Source organism: Bufo gargarizans, chromosome 9, assembly GCF_014858855.1.
Source record: "Bufo gargarizans isolate SCDJY-AF-19 chromosome 9, ASM1485885v1, whole genome shotgun sequence".
NCBI lineage: Eukaryota > Metazoa > Chordata > Amphibia > Anura > Bufonidae > Bufo > Bufo gargarizans.
The window spans coordinates 4745634-4761317 of NC_058088.1; the positions used below are offsets into that span (position 1 = coordinate 4745634).

At 45.1% G+C, this 15684-nt stretch overlaps 1 protein-coding gene across 2 annotated transcripts; it reads right to left on the bottom strand.

Moving 5' to 3' along the window:
* Positions 1-305: 305 nt before the first annotated feature.
* Positions 306-12322, bottom strand: HNRNPL (heterogeneous nuclear ribonucleoprotein L). Of its 2 annotated transcripts, none has more exons than XM_044305565.1 (13): positions 12170-12322; positions 10778-10896; positions 10408-10648; positions 9533-9618; positions 8442-8538; positions 7942-8014; positions 6294-6366; positions 5439-5724; positions 5230-5351; positions 4937-5138; positions 4274-4331; positions 1718-1813; positions 306-599 (listed from the first exon to the last, which is right to left on the bottom strand). In XM_044305565.1, exons 1-13 carry the CDS (start codon positions 12281-12283, stop codon positions 541-543), a joined length of 1626 nt encoding a protein of 541 aa, XP_044161500.1. In that variant the 5' UTR covers positions 12284-12322; the 3' UTR covers positions 306-540. The 2 variants fall into 2 exon arrangements, with proteins under 2 accessions (XP_044161500.1, XP_044161499.1); XM_044305564.1 differs by having other exon boundaries at positions 5439-5722; positions 6295-6366; positions 12164-12315.
* Between the last annotated feature and the right edge of the window lie 3362 nt (positions 12323-15684).

The following is a 15684-nucleotide window of genomic DNA, read 5'->3' on the forward strand; positions in this document are numbered from 1 at the left end:
TCTCAGCAGCGGGGATCCACCTAACCCTTGACTACCCAAACAGGCAGTTTTAGATCCTCATCTGAACATATTCGGGTTGTCGTTGGCCAATCTCCCTTATGTATCAAGGCTCTAATGGTGCGGAAACTGACTTACAGGGTAGCCACCTATAGAAGAATGTTCACCCTTCTGAAAGGGAACCATTTTGCATACTTCTCCCAGGGAGCGCTGCCTGTAACCAGTCTTACATCAACTGGTTCTCCGTGCGAAGAACGGGTCAGGTTTCTTATGCCCAGTAACATTTATAAAGAACTCAGACATTACCATTTACCAATCAAAGCATCAGGCTTTATTAAACATGGGAAAAACCAGCAAACGTCCAGTGACGCAACACAAGTGTCCCCAATTTAACATGTGCTAAGTACAGGCACACAACCATACATAAAAAAAAAAAAAAAAAATTATATAATAAACTGAAATAAAAAAAAATCTAGCTCAAGGAGCCCAACGGGTACTAAACATTAGCGGTGGGGAGGGAACGGTCAGGTCACATCTAGGGTGTTACGATGCATGCTGGGCGGTGGAGAAGCACAGCTTCAAGGTGTAAGGGTATGGGCCATCTGTAAGAAAAAAAAAAGCCAACATAAATAATCTGACTGCAAGAAAACAGTAAATCCAAGCAAATATATCCTATGTACTGACAACGTAGAATCATTAAAGGGTTGGGCAGTCCGATAAGGAATCACAGTACTGAAAAGGACTTGACAACCGACCACAGAGCAGAGAGCTGGGTTAATTAGCAAGTCCATTAAAATGCCTTCCATACTATGATATATCTGACTGCATAACCCCTTTAAAAGGGAGTTTCTAGGATTCCTCCATCGATGACCTATCCCTGGGATAAGTTATTAATATCAGCTGTTTGAAGATGCTGCAGTCTTTTCATACACCAGTGGCATCACATTTATCGGGCACATTGCCCAGACACTGCTCGGTTCCATTCAAGTGAATGGCTGTGGGCTGCAGTACCAAGCACGGCCACTGTACGGCACTGTGCTAGTAAACTGCAAAGGGGGAGGGGGGCAGGACATGGCAGCACTGACTGAAGCATTGCAGCTGATTAGTAGGGGGGCAGGACCCCACTGATCAGATATTCATGACCTATTTCGAAGACAGTTCATCAATCCGAGTCCCAGAAAATCCTTAGAGTGTAGGTTCACAGTTTTGTGGAGGAAGTTAAGGCAGATTTCCATGCAGGTTTTTCAGCCAAAGCCAAAAGTGGATTTGAATGGAATTGGGAATATAAAGGAAGGACTTAGACTTCTTTCTGCTGGATCCACTTCTGGTATTGGCAGAAAAACCTGCAGCAATCTGCCTCAAGTACTCCTCCAAAGAACTGTGAGCCTACCCTAACTCTTATGATCAATTAGATAAAATATTAGATGTCTGCAATGACAAAGTGCAATTTCTTGCCCTCGTAAGCTGTGGGTTGGCCTAGCCCCCTCCCCACTGACTGCGTAGTACAGGGAGAAACCCACCAGTGCGCAGCAGGAGACCGACGCTCATGAACACCAGGACTACTTGCTACAACTCAAACTGTACGTTTTAACAAGACTACGGGTCACACAAATCAGTGTCACAATCTGACGCTGCCTTCATAAGACAGCACAACGGTGGTGACAGATTCCCTTTAGTTGACATTTCATATAAACATTCCCATTAAGTATGAAGGACTCACTAGGATTCTTCATCTGGAAATGATTCAGTAAACTGAGTGTTTCAAGGGCATCGCTCTTAGATTCCCACTCCAGCAGCCCCGAGGAGCTCCGATCACCTGGGGAGGAAAAAAAATAAATAGAAAAATAAACCACAAACCCTCCACATCAAATGCTGAAGAGTGCCACCAACAAGTTCAATTAGCGGCAGACTGTAGATTGCATTAGTGGTGATTTGCTAGTCCTTGGGCTGCCCCATTACTCCATATGGACCATCTTTTAGCCAGGACTGCAAACGAGAACTGTGGAGAACTTGAACCATCCATGTATTACAGGGACAGCCAGCATGGAACATCTGCATTCGTTGCTTCCTCCCCCACCCTTCCCCAACAAAATAAATTGTTTGCTGGGGAATAAATGAAAGCAGAGTTGAAGCCATCTATTACAAGACTAACCCTTTAAGGCGCTGCCACACTTTTATTTTGGCTTTTAAAAAACATCATGATGTGAGTGTTTTTTTAGCAAAAACATTCTTTCTTTCCCATATAAAGATAGCTATGGGAAAACAGTCAGTATGTTGCAATTCTAAAATAAACTGAAACAGTTTTAATGCAAATAAAAAAGTTAAACATGCAACAGCTGGATACAGTGTTTTTTGCTTAAAAGCGTGATAGTGAGACAACACTAACACATTTAGTTACAGATGGAAACATGGTGTTTTTTCCATAAGTGTAAACAGTTATATCTACTTATTTTAATTATAATGGGTATTCATTGGCTTTAAGATCAATGTTGATTTATATTCACTATTTTGTATGGATTTTCATGTAGGCCGAAGTAAGTCCATGGGAAGATTACTGTGCCCTTCAAAGAGCTAGTGTTGCTGTAACAATCTATTATATATTTAGACAGTTAGAAGATACACGGCACCTGCATATTTAGAGGCTTCATTGTATTTGTTATCTGGCCATGAATTCCACAGTGTGAGAATGGTCTAGATGTTCCTCAAAGTATACATTCATGTGGCTCTGAGACAAGGCCTCCAGATGTCAGGTGTGTAGTAACTGTTAATAGTATGATGCTTATAGCTTATACAACAGTGCCACCTAGATATGAGCAGTTAATACTACACCAGTAGCAAAAGTGCATTCTGGGTAGTGTTATGACATCACATTCCTTATCAATGCACACGCCCATCCAACAATGATTGCAAAGTTCCAAACTAGGAAGGTGTGATCATCTGATTGGTTACTTAAAGGGACACTGACAGCCCCAATTAGCATATTTAGGTATATATACACGTGAGTAGAGGTCTTATAAAGTCTATTAAAATGATCTAAATACCCCCCCTGTCCACCTTATAAGTACCAAAATATAAAGTTTTATAACCTGCTTGTCCGGTCACCAATCTGCCCAAGGGGCGTCGTTTCATCACAAAATGCGCCCAGCCAGCCGCTCCTAACTGCCGTTCTGAAGCCCCGCCCAGCTCATCAATATTCACTTAGCTGGGCGGCGGCTACAACTCTCCCGACTCAAGTGCCCAGCGCATGCGCATAAAGCAGAGGCTGCAGCACTTGAGTCGGGAGAGTTGTAGCCGCCTCCCAGCTAAGTGAATATTGATGAGCTGGGCGGGGCTTCAGAACGGCAGTTAGGAGCGGCTGGCTGGGCGCATTTTGTGATGAAACACCGCCCCTTGGGCAGATTGGTGACCGGACAAGCAGGTTATATAACTTTATATTTTGGTACTTATAAGGTGGACAGTGGAGATACTTAGATCATTTTAATAGACTTTAAGACCTGTACTCACGTATATATACCTAAATATGCTAATTGGGGCTGTCAGTGTCCCTTTAACCCAAAAGTGATCTCTGGAGAAAAGTTTATATTATTGGAAAACCTCTTGAGCCTACCGCCCCAAGACTCTGCACATCACTTGACCCTTGGGTAACGTATATTTTTGTTTTCGGTGGTATTGATCTAAATTAATTGGCTTGATACCAGCCCATTTGTGGACGTGTAACGTTAGTTGCTACATCAATATTTTCTCCGATTTCAGTTACGATGCATATAACTAAATTCAGTGATAATATTGGAGAAACTCTGTTGGGAATCTTTATATTCCCTAGTTTGATATCAAGCCAATAATTTATAAGTTTTGTTGCAATACTACAATTATCTGAGAGTGGTCATTTTGGGCAGAGCAATGGCTCGTATCTATCATTATCTTTAGTTTTTGCGCATAATCCATTGATTTTCTCACAATTTTAAAGCCATATTGCATACTATTTTTGTGTTAGTTGAGTAGTGTTTTGTTGGCACCATATAGTGGAGAATTCTGGGTACTGCATATTATTGAAATTTACATTGATTGATTTTTGATTGTATTTTAAACTATTGTATAATAAACCATTTATATTATTGCATTAACCCTTGTACCCTGTTTTACTGATTGAACTCTTGGAGGTGTATATATGTCCACCTCGCAGATCAATATCATTTGCACAATGTGCTCATTCCAATTATTATTATATTTATTTTGCTTTATATACCCGACAATGGGTGAACGTCATAACACTTACTTTTGCCAGGAAATACTTTGACAGATGCCGGTTTCTTCAAGCCAAGCTCATCATTGATCTACAAAGCACAGAAGAGTAATTGTTGTACACATTATACTATCATACACCATGGCGAAAGCCAACCCAGGATGACATACACGTTAGGTCACTGTTGTTCATAAGGGCACAACAGCTGAGATTGACATTCTTGCCACAATTGCAAAAAACTAAAATCTCAGTCAATTAATCCCTGAAGCACTGTTATCAGTGCCCTGTCCTTGTAAGAACAAGCACCCCACCAATCAAAACCTTTGATACATTACTATGGCTCTGGAGCCGGTGCCATCTTTAAAGAAGGGTTACACTTCCTTTCCTGACTCACCACCTTGTCCACTACACCAGACATAACACAAACACGCAGCATACTGAATGTAACAGATGCAGCCAATCGCTGGCCTCGGTCATGTACGGCATGAGACCACTTAGGCAAGTGGTTAAATGTGGCACGTCGCTGATGCAGCCCAGTGCAGAGTGGGGTAAGGGATGGTTTTTTTAAATGATTTTAACATCCCTGCCGTCTGCCACAGAATTGAACCGTTCCTTTGAGGACAAAACTGCCTCAGTGCATTCGGGGGGGGGGGGGGGGGGGGGGGCAGAAACACCAAGAGACTGTTTGACACTCACCTCTAAGAAGTTCTGATCTGTGACTTCTGGTGGAGCATTGAAGAAATGAAGTACATTGCTCGGCTGCTGGATGCGGTTCTTTGCCGCCTGCTCAGGAGACGTGAAGCGATTGTTTCGGGAACCGCTGAACACCTTGAAGCTGCATGAGCCATCCTCCAGGCCGTACGACTGACCAGGCACAATAGACTGCTGCTTTGACACACTAGAAACGTGAACAGTATAGTTTAAAACAAAAAAAAAAAACACCCGTAAAACTAAACTTGGTGCACAACAAATGTTATCAGAAAACTCACCAGACACTGAGCTTCTGCCCAAACATGAAGTTATTGTTCAGGTGGGTGAGGGCTCTGTCCACAGCATACCCATCAGCCATCTCCACCATAGCAGCCCCAGGTTTGCTCTTCATGAATTTCACCTAATGAACAGTCAATGCAGGAGACTACTGAATGCCGATACATTGTGCACTATAATCATGAACTATCAAGTGGTCACAGCGCCTTACCTTCTCTACATTGCCATATAAACAGAATACATTGAACACCCGATCACAATTCATCTTTTTTGCATCAAGTCCATACACCATGAGAACGGGGCTGTCCGCATGAGGACCATATTCCGGAGGTGGTGGTGGAGGGTGACCGTACTGAGGACCATAACGATTTGGTCCTCTGCGAGGGGCGCCAACAGGAGGTGGTCCCATTCTGCGGCTTTCATAGTGTGGGGGTGGAGGGCCATAACCCTCATCATGATAGTGACTATGGTATCCACCATGTGGGCCTCCTCCTCCTGTAATACAAGAATATGGGTTACAGAGCGCTCATTAGTATTGGTATATTTGCAAACGCCCTCATTTTGACCCGCGCATAACGTGATGGGAACTGGTATTTTAATATGCCCTTGTACGGTTAAAAATGACATTTTCAGTGCCACGCAGTAAATCTGACTCCCGTCACCCCCACGATCAGCTGGTTGAAGAGACCGCTGTAATCCAGCGAGCGTGTGCCGTCTTCCAGCGAGTGCTGATCGGCAAGGGTGCTGGAGCTGGACCCCACCAGTCAGACAATAATGACCTATCCTGAGGATAGACAATATTAAAATCCTGGACAACCCCTTTAAGATATACATCTACATTGGTATTAAAGGAGTTTGTTTTATTTTAAGATAACAATCCCCGTTCCCCCACATTTTCAGGTCCTGATAATAGACTGTATTACACATCACTCGTGTTCGGTTATGGGTATGTTTTTTTACTGCTGTTACCAAGCATAGCTCACAGGAAAAGTTTATAAAAAGTTCGCTTTTACTACACCTTCAGATTTTAAAGATAAATGTAAAGTTGATGCCTGAAAATGTCTTACCGTACTCTGCAGGGTGGTCTCCCAGCAAAGGCGGGTTTCGCTGTCGTTTGTTTTGGTTTCCTGGTCCATCTCCTAGAAATGAGCGCATGAAGATCAATTAGCTTTACTGAGACCTGCGGTCATTCACCCCCACCAACTAATCAAAATTGGGGTAACCGTACTGCTGCCTGCCCTGATATTAAAGAACTGTGTATCAAGGCTAACAAGCAAATAAACCATCCATACAACTAAAGCACCCACTAACCATTAACCAGTGCTATAACGGCACACCTCCCAGGTGGCCTTGATACACAGATCCACCCACTCCTCCCCGGAAATCAGCCACCAGCCCTTAGCAAAGACAAAAATTCAGACAGAGCACAAGACATTTCATTTGGTAAGATTGAGAAAAGACTTACTTACAGACGTGTCCCAGTGACAACAACATATCTGTATGTCTCTTACCATTGGATACCTCATGTGTGCGTAAGCAGAGCTCTGAAAGGTGCCGCCCCGCCATACACACGTTGCGACCCTGCATCACATGGTTTCAGTCATGAGTTACATCGAAGGTCAAACACAACAATTCTGTAAAAAGGTTGACAAGTTGGCTAAAGAAATGTTTTCTCCGTGTTCTGTGTGCTCCATGTGCATGTTTCTCTGGTGAGGCTGCTAGATGGTGTCTGTCACACGTCCTGTATCTTGGTTGTGTTCGGCTCTTCTGGACTTGGCTGGTGAGGAGGAACTGTCTGTGGTGGAAATGGAGGTTCGCATGGTGCTAATGTTGTAGCATGTCCCGACTCTGTCTGGCGTGGCATGTGCAGACCCACTTCTGTGCCCGTTACATGACTGTGTTCATTGTGAATACACTGCTATGGGCATGTAACCATCAGTTGTAAAATGTTTGCTGTAATGTGGAGAACGTTCTCTGTACTGGTCATGCCTGCAGCGTGGTGAGCGCATCACTGTGCTTGTTACATGCCTGTCGGAGCCCCAGTTTCAGCGTCTTTCTCTTGGTTCACCATGTGATGTTCTCCGTGTGTGAGCTCTGCAGAAGGCCTGGTATTGCTGCGATGCGTGTCTCCATGCTTTCTCACTATACTGTGTGTTTTTCTTTTTTCTTTTTTTTTAAAGGAAAAAAAAAAAAAAAAGAAAAGAATGTGCAGACAAGGGCCTTGTCAGTCCTGGACCCCAAGAGGGAGCCGGGAAGCTTCCCACTAGTGGGACACCCCTGAAAACCAATGCTGTCCCCCTCAAGGGTCAGTTACAGATCAACGGCTGAGCACTGAGGTGGCCCCTGCACACATGGATTCTAGTATGTACCTTGGAAAAGAAATGTGTTAGGTTTGGACATGTAATGCCATTGCTTGCTCTAGGGAGAAACGGTCCGGAAGTCAAGCGACCCGCATACAGATATTTATGACATGCTGGGTGCATGTAAAATTTGCAAAAGTAAGAGAATTTGAAGAGCGGCTAACTAACGTGCAACGTCTTTCCAGACCTTACGCTGAGCAAATAAAGCTGCAGGGCAGGGGAGAGAAAAGGGACCACGTTTCTTGGTAGCCAAGAACCAAAGCAATGGCATTAGAGTGTGACGTGCCAGTCTGGTGCATTTGATCAAACTAATGAGAATGTATACACAAAAGGCATCAAAAGAGAACTCTTTACCTTGTCCACTCAGGGTCGGATTAGTGTAGTCCCAAGTGTCCTGGTCATTCTTGAAGACGTTCAGCCTTGTGGGCTTTGGAAAGGAGGTAAAATACAAAAATTAAAAAACGTGGATCTAAGAACCAAAAAGGGGGGAGTTTTATCACCAATTACACTAGGGATCTGGTCATAAATTTTTTATTTTTTTTTTGAATGCCACTGTGGCTAAACTTAGTCGCAAGTGCCATTTTTATACCACTCGTCAGTTTCTAAAAGGGGGGCATGAGGAGGGCAGAGTGTGAGCAGGCCCATCAATCCCAGACACATTTATCATATCTGCCACAATACTGGTGAAAATGACCAATCTACGCCAGCTGCTGACTGGCAGAAGTGGCATTTATGATTAGGCCTGCACCTCGTGTCATCAATTAAATGCCTGCTCCTACAGTGCTGGGACCAACAAATCAGGGGCTAAACAATATCGCCACCCCCTCTCTCCAGTTTCAACATTTGGTGCTTACCTTAGCATACTCAATCTTTAAAGTGCAACATCCTGAGTATATGTCCGCTCCATTCAGAGAGGCCTTCGCACGTTGAGCACTTTGTACGGAGTCAAATGTGCAAAAGGTTAAGGAAAAATAGAGCATTTGGTAAAATCAGTTTGTACCAAGCAAGTGGTCAGAGCATTTACCATAGAAGACTTCCAATATTTAGAGTACGGTCACAGGACAGATTCACCAAGTTTCAGCAGCGCATGTTACATGTAGATTTGCTGCAGAATTAGCCCTGTGCATTGCAGACCCGTGCAGGAAATCTGCAGCATAAACCAACATGCTGGGGGTTTAAAATTCACACAATGCAGGTCAATTTATGCTGCAGATTATACTTTAGCTTTTAAAGGGAACCTGTCACATAGAAAATGCATATTAAACCACCAACAGTACCTTATTGCAGCCTGTAGCATTATTATAAAGGTGTCTGTCTTTTCTGTACAATGTGCCAAAAGTCTTAAGATACTTTTATTCAACTGGCCACGCTAGTGTAAACGACAGTCTTGAAGTCAAGGGGGCAGCGGCTTTCTCGTCTGAAGTCAAGTGTGCCCCGCCCCCTTAGCGTTTGATAGGAATTCCAATTCCTTCACTGCTGAGCGCTTGAGTAGTCTTGCGCATGCTCATGTGCAAGTGCCTTATTATTGAGCCACCCTCACAGCAGAGTGGAACAGTGCGCAGGCACTGCAGGGACACCGCGCACGACTACATTTGAGTGTACAGTGGTGAAGGAACTGGAATTCCTATCAAACGCTAAGGGGCCGGGGCACGCTTGACTTCAGGCGAGAAAGCTGCTGCCCCCTTGACTTCAAGACTGTTTACATAGCGTGGCCAGTTGAATAAAAAAGTATTTTTTCAAATTTTGGCGCATTGTACAGAAAAACAGAATTTATAATCATGCTATAAGCTGAAATAAGGCACTGCTGGCGGTTTAATATGTATTTTCTAGGCGACAGGTTCCCTTTAAATTGCAGCACGTGGATCGGATTTAACATACATATTAAAATTCCGCAGATTAGATTATGGCGAAAACTTCAGATCAAGATCAGTTCTAAAAAGGATATTCCACCATAGCCTGGACTCCATTCTTCCTGAAGAGGACAATCCGCTGGACAGGTCCACATGGATTACAGATGGTATACAACACATCCTAAAAAACAAAACCGACATGTTGGGACTGCAACACATACTTAAGCGTAACCTTAAGTCCCCGTTCACACAGCGATTCTCACCCCCCCCCCATGGAATTTTGGCACCGACACCCACTCCATTTCTGCCCCCCAATGTTTTCAATGGGAGGCAGTGCTAAAGAGTGTGGAGCGGCTGTGATGAGAAGGGATATGTCATCTTTAAGCGCTGCTCCACTATCTTTTAGCGATGCCTTCCATTGAGAAGAATGGGAAACAAAAAAAGCCGCTGCCAAAATTTTGGTGGACGTGTCCACACCAAAATTCCATGAGGAATTTTTTTTTTTTTTTTTAAATAAAAATAGCGTGAACAGGCCTTTAATTTATATAAGCATGCATCAAGTAGCCCTAGATTCCACCCTACCAATAAAGAGAAAAATAAAAACAGGGGTACATGACACAAACCCCCAATTATATAACTGAAGGACGTTAGCCGTACTCGCATGATTAAAGACCACTTAACAAGCAGAGCCAGACTACCATCAGAGGGACAGCGCAGAGGACCACAGCCGCTTTGTACTAGAAACTGGTAGGGCTGACAACTCAGACTCTCACCATCAAATTTGACCTGTAGTTTCTGACACTGGCAGAGATGCAAGAAGCCATGCCTGCAAGTACCTTTCCATGTACAGAATGTGTTAAAAAACCAGTCACTGAATTGTCGTAAAATTGGCTGTGGATTTTATCTGTTAATGGAATTAAGGCACCAGGCAAATGCCGCAGCGCGCATTGGACACTGGGTGCTCTCTTACCGTGGTGATCGAGTAGATGGGGTTGAGGATGGTGAAAAGCAACACATTGTTGACACCCCTCGAGTCATCTACCGTGTCCACAGGGCGCGAGATCTTCTGGCTGGTGGAGTAGTTGACAAAAGCTGGGTGACCGGCAACGTAGATCTGGTTGTCGGCGGCGTAGTTAACGGCATTGCAGGCTCCCAGGATGTCCTCAAACTCCACCAGGGCTTGTCTCTTCTTAGGCATCACAACCACATAACTGCAAAAAGAATAGACCCCGGCAAGTTAGCACCAACATACTGAACGCAATGTGCGGAGGACGCCCGGCTGCTGATCACCACCACAGCCATGAGCAGCAGGCTATACGGTATCACACTCCCTGCCTTACCTGATGGTGCCAAACTCCTGAAGCGCCTCTGCGAGATCAGCTTCCACCACTCCATCAATAAGCCCCCTCACGTGGACCACCGCAGAAGCCGGGGTCTTGTGAGGGTCTTCGTATCCTTCCTAATTAGAAGAAGAAAGACAAAATGGATGTTAGGAATCACATGGTGCTTCTCACTGGGCAGCTGCAAAGACCATTCCCCAGGGAGGAAAACCCAGCGTCTCATTAACACTAAAGCCCAGGCCGGGACGTCTACACAGTAACATTATTAACGTGGCCACCTGGGGTCTGCCTGCCTCACCGGCTTCCACTAACGTCTTGTATCTGTGACACACGTGGAAGGTACGAGGAACACTATAGGTATACAATATGCTGGGGTCTGGCAGGGGCATCACCGTGCAAGAAAGTTAAAAGGGCCTGCAGCGCCACCCCGGGATCAAGGGGGTCCAAAAGGTCCATAAATGATGGCTTATCCTAGTGATACAGAAGCGACAGATACCCTGCACTCTGACGGAGCTGCGATGGATTTCATGTCTAGCCAATCAGTCATATAGTGGGGGAACAGATGGCCATATGCGAGCTTCTATTTAAAGGGGTCATCTCACCAATGCCAGAAAGGAGTGGGTCCCAGAGGTGGCACCCGCACCATTCATTTCTATGGCAGAACAAAGCAACCTCCATAGAAATGAATGGAGAGCATGCTGCTAGAGCAGGGGCCGGTGGTGGAGATATGCCACCAATGTCTGAGATGACAAACTTTTTTTAAAAAAAAGAACAGTCCACAAAAAATAAATTACCTACTCCGCGGGTGATAAATGTGTGATCACTAGAGGCCAAACTGCTGGGAACACCCCCCCCCCCCCCCTCCTCCAAAAAAAGGGCCCACTACCACTCTATTCACACAGGAGACCCCATACATTTAACCCCTCCTGTGAATAAGTGATGCATGTTATCGTGGTCCACTCCCTTTTAAAAAAAATCTCACAATACCACCCCTTTAAGAAGTGATTTTTCTCAGTTTTTACCTCTGATCTAATATAGGTCTATAGGGCAGTACATGACCATCTATATCCTAATGAGTGCTAACAGGCAGCGGAGGGGCAGCCCACGGGGGCCTGACACAGTGGCCAGCCTGGGGGCTTAGGCTCCTCTCACCCCAAGTTGGCCTGTAAGAGAAATCTACAATGGGCAGACAATCCCTTTAAATGGCGGAGGTTGTACCATTGATGCGCGTTCAATTTAGAGTGAAAACTCTCCATAGAGCTCACAGCCAATGAGACGCGATGCGAGGCCCGGATCCCTTGCGCCGCTGCGTTGTACAGGGGACACAATGGGAGAGAGACGCGATAAAACCGCTAGAGGTCGTAACCACACACAAAAAGTCCTTACTCTTACCGCCGCGGCCGCCACGCTGTCGTCAGTCCCGTCCGTCTTCTGCCTCTTAGGGGCACGGCCACCCTCGTTCCCGTAATAAGCTGACCTTCCTCCCACAGCTGCAGTTGCCGCCATCTTCAGAGCTCCGCCGGGACTGAAAGCTGTGTAACATGGCGCCGGGGCTAAACCAGAACCGCCCCGCCTTCTTACTCCTGCATGATTGGCTTAGGGAAATGCCGCTCGTATAGCTCAGCCGTTCGTTGGTTGTAAGGTGACGCCACTCAAGCTGTAGCGCAGCCTATTGGCTACTGTGAAAGGGGAGGGGGACTTAACGACTGCGTTTTCCCTATTGGTCACAGAACGCGTCAATCAGATCTTTTGTCCTGGTTTCACTCCAGCGCTCTGATTGGCTGTTTGTCTGTGAGGGGGACAAGAATGAGCGGATGAGAGGAGCCGCCATCTTGTGCGCGCTCTGCTGCGCTGTAATGGCGCCTCATTCATTGAAACAAAGCTGAAATGTGCTTACTTAGTAGTTGTGTTCATAGGACTGGTGTGCAAGGAAAGCTCTGTAATAAAGAGAAACCTGTGTATAATGTTAAACGCCGTCCTCATTACTGATACATGTAACATTATAATAGAAGACATGAAGAGGAAAATGTAACTGCTAGAAAAGAAGCAGAAAGCCAGTCATGTACACAAAATACAATAAAAACATAATATGGGATGCCACCGCACAGTATGAGGGCTTATTAGGCTGCGTATAGTTGTGTACATCTGCCATTGACTCCCACTGCAAAAAAAAATGTGTGTGTGTGTATATATATATATATATATATATATATACACAAACATCTCTGCAGAATCCCTTTGTATTAAAGTCTAGTTGTATACACCATAGAATACAGCATGCCGCCAGGCGTATACTAAGGCCTTATTCACACAACAGCGATGAAAAAATGGCTGTTAAAAAGGTCAATTTTTCACGGCTGCCTTTCTGAGAAATTGCCATTAAAAACAACCCCGTGTATGAGGGCTGTTGATCCTTGAAAATGGAGAAAATAAGACAGGTCCTATTTTTTTACCACCACTATTCACAGTCGATTAAAAAACCATGCGTGTGAAAACACCCGGAAACTGTCATCTTTCTAAAGATAGACGTCCATTTTTCACTTTTGTGTGAAAAAGGCCTAAAAGGACACTTTTTATACGTGAAGCTACGGCTAGTGTTTTCAACGCTACGTTTAGGTTGACCATCCGAGGTATAGGTCAGGAGTATTTCCTGAGGGATGCCTCCGACGCATGCTACTGTAAAGCCATACAGCGCCCCCGTGTTAAATAAATATATACTGTTATGTGGGAAGTCTCTGTATGGAATACTGCATCGGACCGTGAAAACACGTACAGCAGATAAAGCGACATATACTGGCCCAACAGAGGCGAAGGGGACAATTTTCCGTCCTTCATCATGTGTTTTAAAATTATTTTTATTGGTTTTAAAACAGTGGAATCGTACACTCGTTGATTGCCCTACCAGGGCGCCTATATAAGAATACAGCTGATACAGTACAATCAAATGAGAAAACAATATCAAATTCATCATGTGGATCCATTTGTCTCATACGTCGGATTCATTTTACACCTGTTGAAGGTGTTGTCCCTTCGGCCAGACAACCCCTACGTTGCCGGAACTGCTCCCTGCTGTTAGGTTCCGACCCTGCTTGTCAGCATCCGATATGACGGGGGGTAACGTATGCTGCAGCAGGCAATGGCTGGTCCCTGAGGTGATGCGTCCTCTAAACGTCATGTCAATGGACTACGTCAGGCATGCTCACCCTGCGGCCCTCCAGCTGTTGTAAAACTACAACTACCACAATGCATTGCTGTAGGCTGTTCAGGCATGCTGGGAGTTGTAGTTTTGAAACAGCTGGAGGGTCGCAGGTTGAGCATGCCTGGACTACGTGATGCATGGGAGACACATCACTGCTGCGGCCAGTCATTGGGTGCAACGGCACAAGTGACCCCAGTCAAACTAGAAGTTGACAAGCGGGACCGGAACACGGAAGCAGGAGATGGAAGAGAAGCAGGTAAGTATGCTTCCGTCTGCATCTGATTTGCGTTTTTTGTGGATCGGATGTGGACCCATTCACCTCAATAGGGGACACAAAGGATGCGGACAGCACACCCATGTGCTTTCCGCATCCGCACCTTCGTTTCACAGCCCCGCAAAAATAGATAGAACATGTCCTACTCATGTATGTTATGGACTTTTCACTGGACTGGAGGGAAAAAAAAAAAAAAAAAAAGGCCGCTCACAGCCAGAATCCGTGTTTTGCAGATCGCTGCAGGGAACCTCTGCGCACTCCGCCATTGCCAGAGGTTTGTAAGGCTCCGTCCAGCCCCATTCAGTATAATGGGGACCGGCGGAGATTCAGCTGGAAGAAAACAGTTGTGTGCAGCAGACTGAAACTACGGTCGTGTGCATGAGGCCTAATGAGCATGCTGATCTGAAAAGCCATAATATGCCCGATTTCCTGCTACGTATGGATAGTCTTATATTAAGCCTCATTCACACATCTGTGTCCGTGCTCAAATCCCTGAGCAAGTAGTCAGTGATGCATCCGTGAAGCTGTTCATGAAGGATCCATGTTGGGTCCATGTCCGTTTTTTTTGCAGTCCGTGTTTCACCGACACTGAACAGCTGAAAAATAATTTTCAAAGCATCTTCTCTTAATGATCTGTTAAACACAGATGGCATCCGTGTTGCATTCGTGGTTTTCACGGACCCATAGACTATAAAGGACGTGAGGGATCCGAGAACACGGACCAAGATAGGACATGCATCCGTGCTGAAAAAACAGACCCACGGACCGTGCTACAACACTGATGTGTGAATAAACACACTCAAATGAATGGGGACGTGTGCTGTCCACGGCGGAGAATACGTACGTGAAACACTGACGTGTGAATGAGGCTTTAGGCAGTAAGTGGACAGTCCATTCTTGAGGGTATATTCACATGTAGCTGTTCTGCATATTTGTCACCCAATTGCTGTATTTTCTTCCAATGAGTGTCACCAGTGCAAAACCACGTACACATAGAACTGTGGCCCTGCTGCTACATGTGAATATGACCTAAGGTTGATGTGGTAGGGCTCATGCACACAAACGTATTTTCTTTCCGTGTCCGTTCTGTTTTTTGTGGACCGTATGCGGAACCATTCATTTCAATGGGTCCGCAAAAAAAACTGAAGTTACTCCGGGTGCATTTTGTTTCCGTATATGCGTTTTTCGCAAAAAAAATAAATAGAACGTGTCCTATTATTGTCTGCTTTACGGACAAGGCTAGGACTGTTATATTAGGGGCCAACTGTTCCGTTCCACAAAATACGGAATGCACACGGACGTCATCTGTATTTTTTGCGGATCGCAAAATACATACGTCGTGTGCATGAGCCCTTAGGCTTAATGCACACGAACGTATTTTGTTTCCGTGTACATTCCGCTTTTTTGCGGATAGGATGCAGACCCATTCATTTC